The 22813-nt window shown below is 28.6% G+C and overlaps 1 protein-coding gene across 4 annotated transcripts in view; it reads right to left on the bottom strand.

Moving 5' to 3' along the window:
- Positions 1–22813, bottom strand: part of LOC107455526 (cysteine sulfinic acid decarboxylase) — a 77867-nt gene that overhangs the window by 26738 nt on the left and 28316 nt on the right. For all 4 annotated transcript variants that reach the window (XM_016073119.3, XM_016073121.3, XM_016073118.3 and 1 more), the window contains exons 2-3: positions 9767–9900; positions 2255–2348 (exon numbers count right to left, since the gene is read on the bottom strand). In XM_016073119.3, the coding sequence (XP_015928605.1) occupies positions 2255–2348; positions 9767–9892 (220 nt within the window). In that variant the 5' untranslated portion in view covers positions 9893–9900. The remainder of the gene's footprint in view (positions 1–2254; positions 2349–9766; positions 9901–22813) is intronic.

Below are 22813 nucleotides of genomic sequence, written 5' to 3'. Positions count from 1 at the left end.
TTGATTGGCCAAATTTGTCCATCGCAATTGCGAAAATTCCGCCCTAGAAAGCCATGGATTTACGAAAGACATAGATTGATTTTTTTGAGTTCATACGGATTTTACACTGTACTGATATTTTGTTTAAAAAAAATTCAATAAAGAAGGAAACGCAAAATAAAATTTCTGTTCAATTTGGGGATCCCCTCTGACGTGGGGGCTCAGGGCAACTGCCCCGTATTCCCCTGCCTTTATCAGCCTCTGGTAAAATCACACTCCCTTTGAAACTATCACCTGTCTGATTAAGTCACTCAGCACGTGAGGAAAAAGAAGGAATGGTAGGCTACGTTGGCTACTTATTCCTATATTTGGCAATAATCGTAACAAATTTTCTCGATGTCATAAAATGCTTTATGAGAAGGCACCTGGAATTTCACATTTTCTTCTTGCAGCAAAATTTAAGACAAACATTGACTACCGTTTATGATGAAATTACTTTTTTTTTTAATATTAAAAATGGAATAGATATTTCCATCATCGATTATTCAGCTTTTACTAATATTTTTTATCACTAGCTAACAATTTGGGCAAAATTTTAAAATGTTTTAGCGAAGTTTAGTAACTTCTAATAAACACTTCATATACTAATCAATAAACAATTCATAACTTAACTTTGAAGAACATGCTATTAGGTAGATAAATATATTTATATTATAATTCAAATGTCTGATTAATCTTTTAATTTTGCCACAATTTCCCCCTTGAGAAATTGTTTTGCATATCATAATTAAAGCAACTTGTTGTTTACAAATATGTACCCACAAAATATGCTTAATTATTTAATAAAATAAATTCAGATAATGATTTCTCTTAACGGTTCATAAATTACTAGTTTAATTAAATTAAAACCATAAATTATTCGTAATTTCAGTAAATTAATGTATTTATATTATTATACATTTCTGCATACTTCATTTGCACAAAATATTTTCGGCTAAAACTTATTTATTTTACTTATAATTGCAGCTAATGAAATCAGTTATTGCAATTTTTTTGAACATGAACACAATATGATGAGCGATTTTAAGTTGTTCAAATAAACTCATATTGCCACTGCAAACTTTGGTAAAAATTTTTTAAAAGTTCATTAAAATAATTCAACTTATTTTTCTTATTGAACGTTATGCTTCTATTTTACAATTAAATAAAAACTTTTCTTATAAATTTGCCCTATTACTCCTTTAAAAACATGTGTTAAATTGTTTTAAAAAAAACAAATAGTCCATTTCCGTTATTATGATACTAATACAAATCATTTACCTTAGCATATTTATGTAAAAAATTTGTAAAAATAAACAGTTTCAAAAGAATATTACACAGTGAAAAAAAATTTATGGTTACAAAAGCATGATTTTCATAATTTTTAATATAAGTTACCATAAATTTTATGGTCCAAATGCAAGAACAGAATTTTTCCTCGTACATAACTTGTTTTAAAATTATTAAGTAGTTTTTCAGTTTTTTCAATTTTAAACGTATTGAATGCTTGACTGTCTGTAACAAAACTGAGAAGAGCTTAACATTTCGTTGTATTTATAGCTCAGCTTTTTAATTGAATTAGAAAATAGTTTATATCGATTATTAATTAGTAAGCTGCGTAAGTAATTAGTTTAGGAATATTTTAATTTTCAGAAATTAATTTATGAATCAGTTGCGTTTTATACCTGTTATTATGCTATATATCTGTATATTATTATGAACCAAAAAATACTTAGTTTCATATAGTTATTTATAAAACTTTGATATTGTTATTATGCCATCGAATACGAAAAATAAGAAGAAATAATAATAATTGGTAAGCTTAAAAGATATCGATTTACAACATACATATAACTGAGGGGAAAAAAATCAAGTCTCCTTCTCTTGTTTAAATTTTTCTCTTTTAAAAAGAAAGAACCTCTCCAGTCAAATTTTTCACGCGGCAAAGAAGCCAAGAATCTCGCCAGCTCTTAGAAAAAAATTGCCAACAGGAGAGCGAGTCTGGAAACGCTTTGATTGGATAACCGCGCACCGGAGAACGAGTCGGTTGATGGGGTTGCTGGTTTCCGAATGTTGCATAGTGAGCAGTCTACCTATAAGTCTATGGTTATTTTATGTTGAAAAAGAGGTCAATTAAGATCAAATATCGTAATTTAATTGGCACAACTCGTATCTAATATTGGCGAAAGATCAATGACATCTTTATAGAAGAAGCAGCGTTAGAGAATATACTTACAAGTTTTAACACTGTATTTAAGAACATCCTGACAAAGTTTCACCATAGTATCGAGAGAGGATGGTTCATCACCGAGGTTCAAATCGAAAATTTCCTAGAAAAAAGTTATATTACATATTTAGTTAAAATGTATTCTGTATAGAAGTATAGTTTTAACTAGCATTTATGAAATTAATAGCGATTGTTTCTAATTTTGAAGTTTCATGTAATGTACAAATGTACTCGATTTATTATAGCGATCTTCAAATGTATTACAATAAAAAAAATTTCTTCAGTTTTTCTTTTTTTTTATTAGTACTCCGTTGGAAAGTAATTATAATTTATTTGCAATAAACTTTAAGAGAATCAGTATTATTTCATGACTTCAAAATTTTGATTTGGCTGGATGACATAGATTTAGTTTAAAGGATTTACCGTCATGTGGGGCTACTTTGTGCAAATTCGAATTTGGCACTTTTCAAGTGCTGCTATTCAGAATTATATTTTTTTCAAGGTAAAAATGTGTGGAATTTGAAGATAGAAGTCTCCTCTATTACTAAAAACATTTTTTCGAATTTTAAAACAATCTCAGAATGTGTTTTGTTTATCCAATGTCAACAACTTTCCGAGAACGTCGGACGTCGAAAAGTGTGCGTGGAAACTTTAGCTGTGAAATGCAAAGACGTTGATAAAACAATTGTCGTTAGTGCAGAATTTTTTATTTATATAATAATAAACAATTATATAATGTTAGCGTTAAAAAAAATTTAAAATTAATAACAAATAAACGGAAAATGAAAAAAAAATGCACTGTGGGGCTACTTTGTGCAAAGTTTCATTCGTTTTTTTTTTTCGACAGAAAAATTGTCAGACGTTATAAAAAAAATACCTGGAACGAGAAACTACCGTGATTACACTTTAGAAAATCTGCACAATGTTTGCAGGCAGTTGCTGGTGGTATGTCGATTGCAGAAGCTTCTCGGAAGTACAAAATCCGCGGAAATACTATCTCTAATAAAATTCACAAGAAACACGTGAAACGAGCTGGTAAACTATTATTTTTCTTCTACAAAGATTTTTCTAATGAATTAATTAAACGATTTAACACATAAAAATATATTTTATGGGACATCAGGTGATTTTGACGGAAACTGAAGAGCAAGTTCTGTCATGTTCATTCAAGCATGTTATGTTCAAATTTATCAATATTATAAATGTTAATAAATATATAATAATTATTATTTTTGAAATTTCATCCATTTCAATGTTCAAAAATGTACATGGTTTCCTTTTATTTAAACTCAAATGTTTTGAAATAAACATTCTTTTTGAGAAAAAATTCCTTATAAAAAATGGTTTTTAACGCTGAAAATTATTTTCAAACTAATATCCTTTACATATCTTGATGTTTTTGTTATCAAAAATGTCAACATTTAGCTTTTTTAGCAATTTATATCAATATTTTACTAAAAACATGATTATTAAACTGAATTCCTATCGCTGCACAAAGTAGCCCCCCTTGGGGGCTACTTTGTGCAAGGTATGTTTTGACTTATTATTTGTAAATATTACATACAAATAATGCCAATATTGATCAAATTCACTCGTCTGAGTCCAGTTATGAATACAATATCGATAGATTTTAGTAAAGTTTGAATTAACATAGTTTTTTTACATGTCAAAGTTCAAAAACTGTGAAATCCTGCACAAAGTAGCCCCACATGACGGTATGTGCTAATTTCTTGTGTACTTTTTTAAGCGAAAGCTAAATATGATCACGAAAGTAGCTCACCGACCTTAGATTTTTCATCAAAATCGATTGTTGTTATCAGTAATTGTATTTTTATTGTGAAATTGTTCAAAGTTTCTCGGTTGAACAAGCTCTAAGATGTAGCATATTCCTGAAAAAGGATTTCATAAATTCGCATTTAGACTTCTTTCTCTGAAAATCTTCATATTGTCAGCAACGAAGATTTAAAGATAAGATTAACGAGAGCGATTGCAACATTAAAAAAATAGTTATCGATAAAATAAGAATCCCAATTTGTTTGTATACTACTTCAGAACATTAAAAAAAGTGTTCCTCAAGCAAAATACAATAACAAAATGATAAAAAGGACATTAAATTTGAATTAATGCATGTAACTAACTAGTACATAAGATAAATATTTTTCAGTAGTAGGAAATTTTTAATTTTGTTATACAAAAAAAACCTTTTATTTATCTGAAAATCTGTTTTGTTGTTTTTTAATGAAAAATAGTTTAGGATTTTATCTACTTTATCCCAGCTTGTAGCTATTTTGTAATTTGATACATTCAACGACGCCAAATTTCCTTTTTTCACTTGAACTTGTCATATATTTTTACTGATTAAATTATTACCAACTTTATGATTTTATCCGAAGATTTTTGAACCCAAAGTAATTCTTAAGTGCGCAAAAATAAAAAGAGAAAACCGCACACCCAAAACAATTTTTGGTCTAGTGAACGAATCATCGAAGACTTAATGGTTTAAAAGGTTGATCTCAAATATTTATTAATTAGTCCAGATGATATTTTAAGTTGCGAAATAAGACGCAAAAACGTGCTTTCTCTGAATAAACATTTATTTCCTTTTACTTTCTACGCGTTTAGATTGCTTACCTTCAAATTATGGGGTAGTCTTAATCTGTGAAATGTGGTCCCAATAATCTGGTAAGGAGAGCGGTATTAAGGTTCGGACCCCGTTATGTTAATTTTACTTTTATTTTGACATATTTCGAGAATTTCTTAAGCAAATCAAAAGTTTAACCCATACAATCATACAATTCATTTATCCTAAGTTAATTTCCAACAGAAACTGATTTTTTAATAATTATTTAATATTTTTAATTTTCTTTTAATACTAGCGGAAAAAATGTATGCAAATCTTTACATAATTTCAAAGAATGTAATTTTATAAGGCAAAATATACATTTGAAAGAAATCTTTTCTATAGTACCTGAGAAATCGTATTTTAAATATACGACTCTTTAACGCCTCAAAAGTAAGTCTAATTTTACTTAACATTACAATATGTTTATAATTTTTTTTTATTGAAAAAGAATGGAGCTTGACGTTTATGATACTTATTATTCAGTACACTAGGCTGACATATTTTTTTTTAAAAATTTAAATTAAACTTCTGTTTACCACATCAATAATATACAAGCTAGATATTATTAAGATTCTGCAGAAGTGATTGCGTTCTCCTATTTTTTATTTATAAATGTAAAATAAATTAGCTAAAACATCTTGCCTAAAACCAGCTTCGGCAATATTCAATGCCTTTAAAAATAACAAAAGATTTCCTATAGAGACATAGAAAAGTAAAAATAAATATTGCCCCGTGATATTATAAGGAAATTAAAAGAAAGTCCTTATATTAAAAATTAATTTAAAAAGCTGAACATTTTTTTTCCATAAGTTTATATGGAATATAAATTTTATTAAAAAACATATATTTAGCTGAAATGAAACGCTATATTTCTTTATAGTAGTAATTAAAATTTGTCTTAGTAATAGCAAAATAATTTCTCTCAATAATCTCTTAATAATATTTAAGTGTTAAATACTAAAATTACAAATTGTATTACTACCTATACTATTACATACATAAACATAGTTACAATATGAAAAGCAAATAATATATTAGAAAAACTCCGTGAATAAAATGACAATAAAGATAAATCTTCAATGCAAAAATTGCCTTTAATTTAAGAAATTTGTACAAAAATTTAAAAAACAAATTAACCTGTAAAATCTAAAAATATGCCCGAAATAAAGAAGCGAGTCAAACATTAATAAATAGGGGGCTATTACGAATATTTTATCAGTTGCAATTTTTATCGCAATTTTTTTTTTAAAAAATGAAATTCATTTTTGTAAATTTTCTAACCGTCGACTTAAGCCAGGCTATCTCAGTCGACAGAGCACGAAACTCTTAATCTCGGGATGCTGGGTTCGAGCCCCACGTTGTGCGCATTTTTCGCATCCTGACTGAAATCCATCCAACGGCTCTGATTCAAAAAAGTGGTACTTATAAAAATGCGTGAGTCGAAATCAAGATTTTTTTTCTCCTTGATAAATTTATACTCACCACGGCTTTCATGCTGCAACAATTAACATTTACTCTTACATCGCGTAAATGATAACGCTTACAAAAGGATTAATATGAAACAATACCAAAAAAATGGTAGAACGAAGAAATTTTATTCGTTACTTAGTTCAATAAACGAAAATTTTTTAAATAGTTAGAAAGTGTGACCCAAGATAATTTTTTGAAGATGTACAGAAAATTAATGGAAAAAGTTTAAAACGCACGACGCTGACTATTTATTTTTTAAATTTTTGGCATTGCAAACTGGAATTTGGATTTAAACAATTATCTCACAAACTACTGAACAGATATATTAATGAATTTTGCTTTGAACATGAGTTAATATAATAATAACAACCATTCAACAGTGTTCATACACACTCATGACCGTAATTCACACTTATCCAAATTAAAAAGTATAAAATAGTAATTTATAGAACATAAAATATGTTTAATAATTATTATCTTTTTATAAATATACAGAACTCACGCCGTGATATAAAATGCATCTGTCGTTTAGAATAATTAGTTCCAGTTGAAATTGGCCTTACTCGTTTGTCGAACTCTGAAGGGTTTTTTTAATCAATGTTCAACTCCGTAGCCTTGTCATTTTGAACGCAACCCAGAAGACAAGGAAACTCCTGGATCAAAGTAAATCAAGCAAACTAGCATTCGCAGAGGACTTTTTGATGGAATTAACCCGCATTTGCTTCACATGGAGAGAAAAAACACGAAAAACTTAATGGTTAGCCTGACTGCAAGGGGATTCTAACCCATGATCGATTCGTCTGCTACTGAGGATATTTTACGTCAGCCCTGTGGTTGCTGCGAGCCGGGACAAAATTCCTATCAACCAGACACCGCTGGGATTCAAACATGGCCTACCTCATTGGGAGGTGGACTCTCTATTCCTTGAGCTACCACTGCTCCGACCCTGTACGGTTTTTATTTTATAACGGTCATTGAACAGAAGACCTAATTTTGAGTTTACGACTACTAATGTTCACCACCGTAACCTTGTATTTTGTACCCATTCCAGAAGACAAGGGAACTTCTGTATCAAGCAGTGTGAGAAATCTGTCCTTTTGTTGGACTTTTTGATGCAACCAACCAGCATTCGCGTTACATGGAGAGAAAAACCACGAAAACCTCCCACGGTTAACCTGACAACTAGGGGGTTCCACCCAATGATCCGTCTTACACTAAGGATATTTTACGTCAGCACCGTAGTCGGTGCAAGCCGGATGCGGAATTTCTATCGACCAGCCACTGCTCGGATTCGAACCCGACTCATTGGACGGCAAACGCTGACGTTAAGGGGAACTCTATGTCATAATAAGTGTACCACTGAGGATATTTTTCTTCACCACTCTGTGATCGGTGAAATAACAATTTCTAATAATAATTAAGTGAAAGCATAAATATTGTAATAGTTTTAATGTTTGTGGGTCATTTTCAAAATGGACAGGCATTTAGGAAAATTTTCTTAAAAAGATCGAATTACTAATTAAATAATATAATATAAATTTCAGCGGAAATTAATATAAATTCAGCAGCAAATAATATAAATTTTAGCTGCAATTGAAACGTTTTGCGTTTATAATACTTAAAACAACTCTGCGTTTTTTTGTTTTGGAACATAAATACTGGAATCTGTATTATATCTTCCCCTCTGTGACCAATGTTCAATAGTATCTAAATAAACAAATATTAAAGAAAATAGGTTACATGAAACAGTAAACAATTTACCCTCTAGTCAAATTGACACTCTAAACTAGTGAGCATTAACCCTCGGGCCGCGGACCGTTGGCGGATCAAATGGTATTTCGAATCGAGCAGTGTTTTTTTTTCCACAAATAATTTTTATTTTTATTTTGTTTACTATAAGTATGAATTTAAATATAATTTATTTTATTTATTGTATTTTTAAAACTATTTTAGACTTCTTGATAGTTAAATTACAGTGATAATCAAGTATTTCTTTAAAATGATAGTGTTTAAAATAATATTTTTAAATGGTGCTTTTAATAGTTGACAAGTTAAATTTATTTGAACAATATATTTTTTATATGAACAAGAATCCAGATTATAGTTATGTAAGAAATGAGAACAAAAAATATTTGTTCCTAATATTGTTAATACAAGATTATTGTTAGCGTGTACAACATTTATGAATTTGATCTGTTGAAAAACATACTTCATTAACACTCAAAAGGATTTCTCATTATTTTGAAAGCAACCTACCAATTATATCTAATTATTTAATTATAAAGTGGCGATGGTTAAAGACGATTAACTGTTGTTTTATTGAAAAATAAAATCTTCACGTGAATTCATTTCTTTAATTTTGTTTAATTAATCTTGAGGAATGCTGTAAATGCTTTTTTAGATTTTTTTGTATTTATCTCTACAACTAAATGCCACAAGGTAGCACAAGGACTGTACATTTTGGAGGAATAACTTTTAATTCTAACCTTTTTAACTGTTATAATCAGTCTTAATATATATATTATTATTTGAACCAATATCATTTTATTTAAAATTTGGATGATTATTAAAATTTAAATATCAAGTAATATACAGTTATTAAAAAATACAGGAAACAAGATAAATAATTTATATTTAAATTAATGCTATCTGTAAACAGAAAAATCTTAGTTAAACAAAATAAAAAAATACTGTTATTTAAATGTCAAGTAACATACAGTTATTAAAAAAATCCAAGAAATAAGACAAATTAATTCATATATAAATTAACGCTATTTTTGTAAACAAAAATATCTTAGTAATAAAAAAAAGTACCATAATTTAAATGTCAAGTAATATACAGTATTTAAAAAATCCAAGAAATAAGATAAATTAATTTATATTTAAATTAATGCTATTTGTAAACAGAAAAATCTTGATTGAAAAAAATAAAATGTACTGCAATTTAAAATTCAATTAATATTTTTAAATTATAAAAAGTTAAATGTAAGTTAATGCTGTTTGTAAAAGAAAAAAAAATTAAGCAAAGGAACAGACAACAAAGCGACCCGCCGCAGGATTCGAACCCTAAATCGTCTCGCAATGAAACAAAAGGTTACTGGGCCGTTAACGAAGCGAAGTTTTAACTAAATGTATAAAACGTGTTTAAGTTTTTGAACAAGTTTTTTTCAAATCGGCTGCCTGGTTTCAAACAAATTTCATCCCAAACTGAATATTCCGAGTCATATCCTCTCCTTGTTAGTAAAGCATATTAGTCATCAATTTTAGCATTTATCAATAATTAATTCCCATTTTCCTCCTTTCATTTTCATTCGAAAGACAAAAGTATACGTTAGATGAAATATTTTTGCTTATTCAGCAGCAAACATTTCTAATAATAATTAAAAAAATATGGATTCATGCATATTTTAAAAACATAAATAACTTACTTCCAACTCCTTGGGGTGCTTAAACTCAGTAACTTTATGCTTTGCTGTAACTATTTTGGGATCCTCAATAATTTCAGAGTCAAGGATCAACTTAGTCACTTCTCGAAGAAGAGGTAGGCCCTCCATCGCTTTATCTAGAACAAAACAAAGTTAATTAATATTAAACTCCTCGTATTTACGTTACAATTGTGTAAAGTGACCACTTGAGGTACATTTCCTTAGAGGTCAACTTATAAGTTAGTGCTTTTTTTTTTATCATTTCTTATATCATATTTTTTCAAATATACCATGGTATTTTTATATACACTCTATAACAAAAAAAATCGACGCACCAAGAGGAGTTGTCCGATTGAAACGAAAATTGGTGGAAAGGAAGACAATGTACAGAATAGTAAATGATTAAAATTTTAGAACAATTGAATAATTTATTGCAGAGTTACAGTAACAAGTTCAATAAGGTGTTGATCCGCCTCTAGCCTGGATACAAGCTGCCACACGGCGTGGCATAGACCAATAAAGCTCCCGGATGGTCTCTTGCGGTATTTCCTGCCAAATTCGATCCTACTGTCGAGCGAGGTCATCAACATTCCGTACCAGATGCAATCGCCTTCCTATCATATCCCAGACATGCTCGATAGGAGAGAGATCTGGTGATCTAGCAGGCCAAGGAAGAGTTTGACAAGCTTGCAGACAGTTCATAGCAGCACGTGACGTATGTGGTCTGGCATTGTCTTGCTGAAAAACCAGCCCAGAGCACTGCAAAAGGAACGGTAGCAAAACAGGTCTTAGGATGTCGTCGACGCACCGCTGTGCAGTAAGTGTACCTCTAATGACGACCAAAGGGGTCCGGCTGTCAAAGGAAATGGCACCCCAGACCATAATGCCTTGTTGAGGGCCGGTGTGGCGTGCAATAGTGAAGGCAGGATCCCCCCTCTGCCCTGTGCTTCTCCAAACACGTCTTCGATGATCGTCAGGACACAGTTGGAAGCGGGATTCGTTGCTAAGGACTATGCATCCCCAGTCGGCATCATTCCAGCCATGCACCACTGTAATCTGGCTCGGCAGTGTGCCGGCGTGAGTGATTCTTGGTGCGTCGATTTTTTTTTTTGTTACAGAGTGTATTACCAATCTTAATTCGTGGTGGTTCAGGGGATGGAGCGCTCTATCATTGTGTTGACATTAAAATATCTTCAGTGCTAAATGGGTTGAAATACCTTTGCCGTCGGATTTTCGTGGTTTTCCTCTAAATGAACTCGAATGCGGGTGAGTTCCATCAAAAAGTCTTCCACGAAGGCTAGTTTCACGCAATGATTGTTCCAGGAGTTCCCTTGTCTCCTGGATCAGGTTCAAAATGATAAGGTTACGGAATTGAACATTGATAGTCGTTAACTCGGTATTCAACGCCAGTTATGAAATAAAGTATAAAATATGTAAACAATTAAAGTAAAAATAATTGTAATTAATTTTTTTAACATTATTGTGAAATTATATTTAGATAATATCTTAATACAAAACACATCTTAATTAATGAGATTAATAATTAGAGAAGAAATTACGATTTTTTATATAAATTTAATTTTGATCTTTATTTAAAGAAAAATGGATGCGCATATTTCTTTAGGTATGCGTGCCGTATGTTACGCATGCATTATTTATGTTAAATGATTTCTTAAAATGTTAATACACAAGAACATATATGCAATTATAAAACTTAAATATTATATTGATTCCAACATTTTAAATTTCATTTTGTTATAAGTACATCTAAACCTATTTACCGTGAGTTGTGGCTCAGGGGAGAGAGCGCTCACCCTTTCAGGGGGTGGGCCCGGGTTCGAATCCCGACGTTGACTGGTTATGCGTACTCTGCTCTCGGCTCGCACCTACTGCATTGCTGCCTTAGTTACTTTAAACAGTTTTTTGTTTGTTAAAATAGCAGTATTTAACTGCTTATAAAACAAGCGCCTGTTTTAAATAGCAATATTTTTCTGTGAAATAAACAGTTTTATACTGGCACACTATTTGTCAGTTTTTATCCGTAAATTTAGCAGATTTATTATTTTTTTTACTGTGTATGTCTTAATCTTAATTTTAAGGAAAGTGTCTGATATGAAAAGACTTTCCTCTAAAAATAATATGACTTTCTTAAGTAAAGATCATTTTTAAAAATATGAAAAAGCTAAAAGTTATTTATCTAAATGTAGGTTAACCAATCGATAAATAAGACTAATGTGATTAGCGATAGTATAATATAGCTTTATTGATTATTTACCAATAAATCCTTATTTGATAACATCCATCAAATTCCGTTAGAAACGTTAAATTTACCTTAATTTGTTTTCCTTCAAAAGCCAACTTTTGACCCGTCTATTATGTTTTTAAGTCAACAACTTAAGGAAAATTAAAACATTCCATGATTCATTACACATTCCTACTTCTGTAAAATAATAATTGTCACCGGATATCTTTGAGGTCATAGCAAGTGGTCATCCATCATTTTTGACAAATTTCGAAGCATAGGCAAAGCTTCAATGAATCATTTGACGCTCCATCTTTTCAAATTCACTTTTTTATTGGGTCAGTGTATTGTAGATCTCTTGGCATGTCTACTAAATGAGAGCAACAAAATCGACCCGCAGAATTTATGACCCATCATTAAGATTCTAATTTAAAGAGATGTCGTCTGTCTTCTTCAAGGCCCTTTTAAATAGCTGGGTTTTTTTTTTTGGGAGGGGGGGACTTTTGAGTTATATATTTCGAAAAATTTTGTTTTCTCCATAGGATATTGTGATGTGAGTTCTTAGCTCATTAACTTGTCTTGTTTATAAATAAAAACAAATCCAATTTTCGGAGTTTATAATGTTGTCCACTTTTTAAAAAAAAAAAACAGAACATTAAATTTTCCGCACCTTTAACACTAAACATGCCAACACTTAATCTATACCTATTTCAAATGACTGGACTTTGTTTCTTGATTGAATGCATGAAATATGGATGTTAAGAAGGAAATAACCTAAAAAAACTTTATTATAATTAAACAGAATTGTATATTGTCAATTTTTATGCATAACAAACACAAAGAATAAGAATTTTTAATTCATTGCTCAATGCATTTTTTACATATACAGGATGTTTCCATTGTACATTTTCCGCAAACATATTTCTTCTCATTATTATTATTTCTATAATTCTTATAATTATTCTTATAGTTATAAGAATATATATAATTATAACTAAACTCTAAACTAAACTCAGCGGCACGACAGCCCAAAGAGGGCCAAGGCCTACTGTGCCCATCTCAGTTTTCTTGACCTTGGGCTCTGGGGTGCAAGAGCAGATGTTCAGCCGAACGCGGAACCCCCAGTTCTCAAGCATGCTTGGTACTCATTTATCGTCCCACTGAAGGGATGAAAGGCTGAGTCAACCTTGCCCGGCCCGAGGATCGAACCAGGGACCTGTGGCACGACAGCGCGAAACTCTACCGCGCAGCCACCGGGCGTCATATATATAATTATAATACTTTTAATTATTCTTATAATTTATATTATTTCTTCTAAGAACTTGCGCTGTCTTGATTGTTTCGACCTTTTTCTGGGTAAAAACTAAGTTAGTTAGAAATGAAGTAAAGCTATCAATATAAAATATAAGCTACTTACCAAAACATTTAGTTTCTGTCACTTTTTCTTACGCAAAAATGCCAATCTAAAACTTAAGGTACTTTCTTGAAGTGTGAATTCACAGTTATTCTGATTGAACTAACTACGCAACAGTCTTTGCAGAAATGTGCAACTAATGGATTGCAAAACGTTGAGCACACATTGCATCATAATTTCTGATCCGATAATCTTATAAAGCAATAAATTATTCTTTCGGTCAAATGAGCGTTTGTGGTAGAAATAGGTATACTACAAGTATTATTCGAAACAAACAAAGTACAGAATAAAAAATAATAAAAGAATATTAACTGTATATAATTGTTAGAAAGAGTCATAAAGTCAAATGTGCAGAAACGATAAGATGATAAGCACATTTTCGATGCAAAAGTTCTTAAACGGTCATTTGACTGGTTATGATATGTTTAGTGTAAAAATCATTTCCCAATAGTGATGGGCTCATTTCTTATTTAACTATTTACAAAAAAAAAAAAATTATAAAAAAATTTGCTTTGCGAGCAATAAGAAAAAGTTTATTAATAATTTCAAATATATATATNATATATATATATATTTTATCGTGAAAAATATTTTAATTTCACATATATATATCTAACTTTCAAGATTTGTAATGTTGTTCGCTATTAGAAAACTTCTTGTATTACGTAAAGTTCCCACACCTTTAAAACCATTTCCTAATAGTTATAAGCTAATTTTTTTATTTAGCTATTTTTAAAAAAATTAAAACATATTTGCCTTGCGAGCAAAAAAAATTTCTTATTAATTCCACAATTTTCAAAATCGCATCTAACCAAAGAAAAATATTTGAATATCCTTAACAAATATTTATAATTTTCAAGGTGTGTAGTGTTGCGCCCTTTTAGAAAACTTATTGTACTAAGTAAATATTTCCAGACCATTAAAACCATTTCCAAATGGTAATCAGCTCATTTATTATTTAGGTATTTAGAAAAAGAAGTTGAAAAAATTTGCTTTACGAGAAATAAAAAAATTTATCAATAATTTTAAAATTTTCAATATATTTAGATACCTAACCGAAAAAAATATTTCAGTTTATTTACAAATTTTTCTGATCTTTAGGTGTACTGACCTTTCTTATAAAACTTCTTGTATTAAGTAAATGTTTCCACACTTTTAAAACCATTTCCTTATAGTGATCAGCTCATTTCTTATTCAGCAATTAAAAATAATTTTGCCTTATTGTCAAAAAGCTGATTGATTATTTTAAAATTTCAAAGCACATATTTAAGCAAAATTTACATGTTTACATTTAACCGAGGGAAAATATTTTAATATCCATTTCCCTTATCAAAATAATTCTATATTTAAAATCCTCCAACACCAAAAAAATAAGAGGATTAAAAATTAAAAAAAAAAAAAAACAGAGATTAACATATTAAGCAATGTTTCTTAAAATTAAAATATTTATTTCTCAATTTTTTTTCCTCGGTTATTCTCAAATTATCTTTTCAAAACTGATATTTGCATTACCTGAACTCTCTCGTTCTCTTACAATTCTTTCTAAACTAGAAACCATTACCGAAAGAAAAACAGCTTTATTTATACTATTGAAAAGTGTTTTAAGACGGATTTGGTTTTAAAGAATTGCGAAACTTTTCTTCGAAGAATCCAAAAAAAAATAAAATAAAAATAGAAATAATTGATTTTAATCTTTTCAGAAATACTGTAGGCGTAAAATATGGCGAAAAATTGCGACAGCGCTTGACGAAGGCAAAGGGATTATTGTGTTTTTACAGCGACAAAACATCAGCTGTTTTAAACACCCTGAAAGAAAATCTAAATCTCTTTTTGACTTCCATACAGGGGATAAATTTGACATGAGCGTGTGTGTAAGTTTCCTTTTTTCATAATGGAAATATATTTAATATTCATATTTTTTATACTATCGACTATTAAAAAAAATCACTTTAAATGGATGTGTAAGCAGCTTGAAAATAAATTGAGTTAGGATTGTTTTTAGTGGAAAACCTATTCGGAAACAAGTAATTGTAAAATAATAAGGATTAGGTTAAAGTTTTTGCTTTTGATATTAAATTCTCGGGAACTATATTTTTTTCGAAACATTAGTGTGAATATGTGATTTTAATTAAATAGAAATAAATTTATACTTTGTAAGGTTTTTAAAAATATGTAAGAAAAAGTATAATTAGATGCGACGAGTTTTGTCTTAGGAAAAGTAATTATTTACATATTTTGACTAAGGCTCAGTTTGAAAATGGAAGAGATTGTCATAATTCATTTTATTTAATTTATAAAATCATTTAACTAGTCATGAAGTTTTGAAAATAAAGGGGGTTTAATTCATTTTGTTCGTTGTTCAGCTCTGTCTATGGCTTGCATCTGAAAATTCTGAAGGAAAAAAAAAACAAGCGTCAAATCTACTTTAATTGATGATAAACATTTACAACAAATAAAGAAAATAAATTTTGTTAAAGCTACAAAAGATTTTTATCTTTTTTAATAAAAATGTTTAAGGCTCATTCTTAGTTTCCCAATAATAAATTTTTAAAGGATGAGAAGCAAATAGTATTTGTGGATTTTGCGAAATGAAATGGACTAAAAGTTTTGGTTGACCATCATTCTTGATTGTTGGAAAACATTTTTACTTTACACAAAACATCCCTATTTATTAATTTTTTAATAACACTACTTTAAACAATTATGGAGCACAGTCTTTTTTGGAAACGCTGAGAAGAAAACTCTTTTTAAAGTTCATATGTATGCACCATAGGAAAAAAAAATTAGGGCCAGAATATGGTAAAATTTAGCTTGTTTCTCAGCCCAATGGTAACACCAAATAGATCGTTAATTTTTAAAGAAGCCCTTTGTTTATGATTTTGGAAAAAATCAACAATAAAATATGATTTTATAATAAGTTATTAAATTTGGTATATGTAGTAAAATTCGATAATCTTATCATGATACCTTAGAGCATGGCATAAAAACCATTTATTCGATTATATTTACTTTTCAGTTTTGTATTTTGTACTAAATGTGTGGAAATGAGAGATACAATTTTGAAAACTATATTTTGACTTAAACCGTCGCCATATGGACGGAAAAATTACTAAATGAATGGTTTAAATACCGCATTCTGGTTTTATTAATCAAAAATATGACCCAGAATTAGCAAGAAATATCGATATAGTATATATAATGTTCCGTTATCACAATATATCTTACGTTATCAAACATTAAAAAATTTAAATCTATGAAATAGAGGTTGTAAATTAATATTTAATTTAGAAAAAAACTGTTTATCGAAATTTGAATCGTGAATTAGTTGCATTTTCAAGTACTGACTTTCAGTTTTAGTTATTAAAAATTTTAGAAACTAAAAGAATAAACTTTTTACGTTGTATTTATAATTCAATAATTTAAAAAATAATACAGTAATTTATACCTTTAAACTCTCGTATGATTTAATTGAAATTTTATGAGTTATGATTTTAAGAAAAAGTAAAAAAGCGAATAATTTAAAATGAAACTTTTATTCATTTAATTCTGATGATCTTTTTATTACATACACTAAATCATATCGACAAACTTGGTAGCACTTGGTGCAAAATAGTACAAAATCTTTTTCTAAGCATTCCTACTTCCTATTTGCAAAACTTTCATTTTTTTTCTTTCGAATTTAGCTATATCTGTCAGTCATGATGCGACAGCAAATACCTTACTACTATAAATAAAGTTAGAAATAAATTTTAAGATGGCTTATCCAGGAATTTTAACCTATCCCCCACCCCAATTTTTTGTATTGCGATGATATTAAAAGTGCTTTTATGCAACAAGCGGAATTATACTTGAGATTAATCAAATATTTTCTTTTGTTGGATATTATTTTTATTTGGAACATAACAAACTCATCTTATTCAAGCAAAAATTTTATATCACTATTATATAATTGTAAGGCTTAGAAAAATCTAATGATAAGCCACATTTTAAACTTTTTCTGTAGAGTGTTTATGGTGAAAAAACACTACAATTTTCGGGTACGCAATAAATTGTTTCGGTGTGTTTCGGTGTCCAGTAAAAATTCCAGAGATTTGTAAAATGCAAATCCGGAAAAAATATTATGGGGAAGTTTGAGATGAAAAATGTCACCTCTGGAAAAAATGTGGCTTATCATTATATTGATCGAAGCCATTTATTTGCGCTCTTGCTATTAAATTTTTCCTTAATAATGCTGCTCCCTTTTACTGCCTTGAAAAAAATTATGCTGTGCTTTCATACTGGAAATAATCTTAAAAATATAATGATCGATGTCAACTTGGTAAATCAGTTTATTCAAGGCAGTAAGATACACACAAAAACATTGGTTATTATTTTATTTATTTATTTTCAAACGAAGAATGAAAACTCTTAATTTTATTTTTCACTTTTCACAAGTTCAACAAAACGAGCTCGGCTAAATTTCTTTTTTACGGGAATGCCTAAAAACTTAATAACTGTAAAGGAATACAAATTCACAAAAACAAGCATAAAAGCAAAAAAAAAAAAAAAAGANAAAACAAAAAAAAAAAAAAAAAAAAGAAAGAAAAGTGTGGCTACAATGAAATGTAACTGCTGTAATTGATAGTTTCTGGTTTTACCTACCGATTTGTTTTTATTAAATAATTTACATTGTGGTTGTCTTTCACAGTACACTTCAATAATTACTAAATAACTTCAACTAAAAATAAAGTTTTTAAATTTTTATATTTTTTACTTGTTTTATCGTTGATCCCATTTACTTTTAGTGATATCATTAAACGAAAGAAATTTATATGAATCTACTTATACACTACCATTTTTACTCAATTCACAAAAGTTTGAATTGCTTACATTTATACATTTGCATGATAATATTAATATACAGCTATAGCAATCGATCATTCTTTGATATTAGTATCTATCATATTCTCTGTCACGTATTAATATTTTGAAAATTATGCTGGTTGTAGCAATCACATATTTTTTAATAATTACAATTTATTTTTTTAATAATAATAAATTTTTTCAGTAAGGATCTATTCGTTTAATGATATTTTAAAAGATGTGTAATATAAAAATGCTTATCATTTTATCTTTTCCATCTGGTTTATTTTTTTATTTTCGAAAAATAACTACAAAAATGTAACGTTGGAGCTTTTTTTTCAGGTTAAAATAATTAAATGTAGACTTAAGATATAAATTCTCAAATTGGACAAAAAAATTGAAGATGTCTGATATGCTTGCTTTCTATGTAACGTACTGTTTGGCGAACTGCTTTAAATTGGTTTATAAAAATGCATAAATAACAAAAAATAATAATGAGTTTACGCTGCGTCTTTTACCTCAGTTTAAAATTCAAGCAACATTTGATTTCGAAATTAATTTGATTTAAATTAAGAACGATAATCTAAATCTTTTGTGGCAGCAAAATGTGCTTAGCAATCGGGTTAATAAGACAAAACTATGATTTAAATTTTCTAATTCTTTTCAAAGAAGCGATATAAAACTTATTTCAATCTAGACAGGCTATCAAATACCGTGTATATTATGATATTCTTATTTGAATTTCACTTTTGTTCCGTTTCAAATATAGAGCCTTCAAGTATAAGAGTATCGTGTTTACTTTTCAGTGTCAAGTATAAGAGTATCGTGTCTGACTTTTGGACTTTTGGCCAAAAATAAAATAAGTTGGATATATACTAGTTTTAAAATAAAATATATAAATGTAATGAGATGGTCAGGTAGGAAATGACTTGTATGGACGTTAATGGTAGGAAACTAATTAACTTTCATGGGAGATTAAGAAATGACTTGTATGAACGTGAATGGTAGGAAAATAATTAACTTTCATGAGAGATCAAAAAATGACTTGTATGAACGTGAATGGGAGGAAAATAATTAACTTTCATGAGAGATTAAGAAATAACTTGCATGAACCTGAATGGTAGGAAAATAATTAACTTTCATGAGAGATTAAGCAATGACTTGTATGAACGTGAAAGGTAGGAAAATAATTAACTTTCATGAGAGATTAAAAAATGACATGTATGAACGTGAATGGGAGGAAAATAATTAACTTTCATGAGAGATTAAGAAATAACTTGTATGAACGTGAATGGTAGGATGAGAAGTGACTTGTATGAACATAAATGGGAGGATAAGAAATAAATTGCATGAACGTGAATAAGAAGCTAATTCTATTTTTTAGAAAGTGAAGTCGGACCACACTATTTAAATAAGGTATTCATTTTTAAGGCTTTCATTGATATTCAAATAAGGTTTTCATATATAAAGATAAATCTTTACATTCTCGGAAAAATTTATTCAATGTAAAAACCATAATATATTTGCATTGAATCATAACATCGTGTAAATTGCTGAAAACCTAATAAGGTTGTTAATTTGAAACACGAATTTCCATTCGAAATGAGCTTCAATATGGTGTAATCAACTTTAATATAATTTAATTTGAACAATAATATGCCTTAACTTAGCACATTATTAAAGTTGCAGTGAATTTGCGCGATAATATTGGTTCAGCGTGGTCTAAAATCGTTGTCTAACCTCAGTAATAAATAAAAATTTAAAAAAAATATTAAATTACTTTACACACTGTAAAAAACTACATTTTCTTTTCCCCAAAAAGAAGATATTCAATTAAAAAACATATAAAAATCAACTTAGTAAGAGTGTTACATCAAAACTCGAGTTCAGAATTATGGCCACATGATCGTTACAATTTACAAGAGAAATGACAACCCATCACTAGTAACTGTTTGCAATATGAAAATGCAGTTCTCACTAATCAATCGATTACATATGTTATTGTAAAACTAATATTTCATTTTCTCATAATCGCGTACTTTACTGCGACAAAATATGGGGTTTGTTTAGTTTATGCTTTCGATTAGAAAAGGAAATGCTTTAATATTATAACCATAGCAACAAACTCTAAGTTGTTTGTCACAATATCATTGAATCATTGTTTATTTTTTATGTATATGATAACAGAATGTCTACAATAGTTGTTATCTTCGCATTTGTTTATAATTATTTGCCTTACTCAAATAAAAAAATACTAATAACAAGCTTAAGAGGTGTTCAAAACCTAAAAGTACATTTTCAATTCGATCATTTTGAAATTTTACGAGAATACTAGTGAAATTACTTAAAAAAAAACTCTGAACAAAATATTAAAAAAATATTATTCGTTTTAATTTTATAGCTGAAAAGATTTTTCAATTGTTGATAATTAAAAATTCATTTTTCGAGTTTAGCCTTCACTTAACTTTTATTAACATACAGTAAGAAATAATGTTTATATATATATTAATAGAATCAAGCAGTTTTGTTTTAAAATATAACTTAATAACTTATAGTTAAGCTCTTTTCGCCGATCAAATATTTTTCATCAAAAAATACAACTCATTATTTTTCGTTCAAAAATTAAAAAAATTGAATTTGGGTGTCATGTAGTAAAAGGTACTTACAATTAAGAAAAGCACAACAGAGATTATCTGAGATACGTTTCATAATAATAAAGCGAAAATTAGTTCGAACTTTTTGAAGTTGTCAACAATCTTTCAACACTATCAACAACCATTATGAGAATAGTTAATTTTGCCAACGAAAGCTAGATATTGATGTAAAGATGTTAAATCTTTGAAGAATTTTATGAGAACCAATTCTTCATTAAGTCACAAATAAATGTATGGGATTACTTTTTGTTTCAATTAAGGCGTTTTATGGAACTTAGTTATCAAATTTGAATTCTGTAGGCATAAATTGTAAAGTTTTAAGTATTTTTTAAACTTTGAGAAACATTACAAAATCAACAATAGTAGCTTTGAATGATCTTTTAAAATACTTTAAAAAATAAATTTAACTTAAAAAGCTTCATTACAGAAATTTTAATGAATTATATGAAATAAAAAGTATTAAAAAATATTAATTAGTGCCTTAATAAATTTAGAATCGGTATTCATATAATTATCCATAAACTATTATGGGAGCTGGGAAAAATAAAATCTGACTTCAGAGTACCTTTTGGGACTTATTTAAATGTATATTGGGTTCACTATTGTACAATTGTAATAAATATTATTAAAAATTTTAATAAATAACTTTTACAAGGAATTGATACATTGAGAAAAAAATTATGGTCAAAACTACCAGAATATGGTAAAATTTATCGTGTTTCTGGCTCTATGGGAACATCAAGAAGGTCGGTAATTTTTACAAAAGGGCTTTGGTAAAATTAGCAATAAAATAGGATGATAAAATGTAAAAAATATGGTAAAACTTGATAATCTTATCAAGATACCTTAGAACATGGCATAAAAACTATTTATTCGATTAAATTTCCTTTTCCGTTTTTTTTTTTTTTTTTTGCTAAATGATAAGAACTATAATAATTTTGAAAACTAGAGTTTCCAGTAAACCGTTACCATATGTATGGAAAAACTATTAAACTAATGATTTAAATGCCGCCTATTTTGGTCTTACCAACCAAAACTATAGATTTTTTTTTACCAGAAATGAAATTACCATACAATGCGGTAATTGTACTGGAATTTTATTCTCCGTGTATCGTTCTTATGTTTTGAGAACCCGCTTAAAAGTTTGTGCTACCTATTTCAAGATGTGTCTTAAAAAAAAAAATTAAAAAAAAAATACTTTCGTATGATGAGTTAGAATATCAAATTTTACTCGTTTTAAAAATATATATTGCATGTTCGTTGAACAAAATAAAAGATGAATTTTCAAAAATTTCAGGTTCACCGCAAAATTTATTTGATTGCCCGGCCGATTCCAGATAAGCCGAGGAAAACTCATTTACTACCCGGCCATGTACGGGTCTGTGCCCGATAATATATTGTGTCAACTATTGTATGTATCACACAACGTAAGCTTTATAGGATAAAAATTATTTATGTATCAAATGCTTACAGGGTTTCTAAATGAACATCAGTTATTTTAAAGAAAATAGCTTTGAATTATGAAGGTTGGGTAAAGTAAAATGATTGAAACTAAATATTGCAGCATCATTTTTTTAAGTTTACCTAAGGTGAAAAAAAATCATATCATTTTGAACTTTGAATCAAAAAAGAATGTCCTTTCTATTTTGCTTTTTTCTTTCTTTTTTTTGTAACTAAAGTTAATTTTATATGGAAAACTATAAACTCTAGATTTGGTTTTAAGCAAAATGAACCAAGATTCATTTTGTCTGAAACCAAATCAGTATTCGTTTTTATAGTTACACTTGCTTATATTATTATAATATTTTTTTAAATTCATAATTGCTTTTTACTTCTACGAATTTGGTGAAATTTCATTAACAAGTATTTAGTTTGTTTAACTTTCCTAGATATTTGTC

The sequence above is a fragment of the Parasteatoda tepidariorum genome, chromosome X2 (assembly GCF_043381705.1).
Source record: "Parasteatoda tepidariorum isolate YZ-2023 chromosome X2, CAS_Ptep_4.0, whole genome shotgun sequence".
Lineage (NCBI taxonomy): Eukaryota > Metazoa > Arthropoda > Arachnida > Araneae > Theridiidae > Parasteatoda > Parasteatoda tepidariorum.
This window is presented reverse-complemented; position numbering and strand designations above follow the sequence as displayed.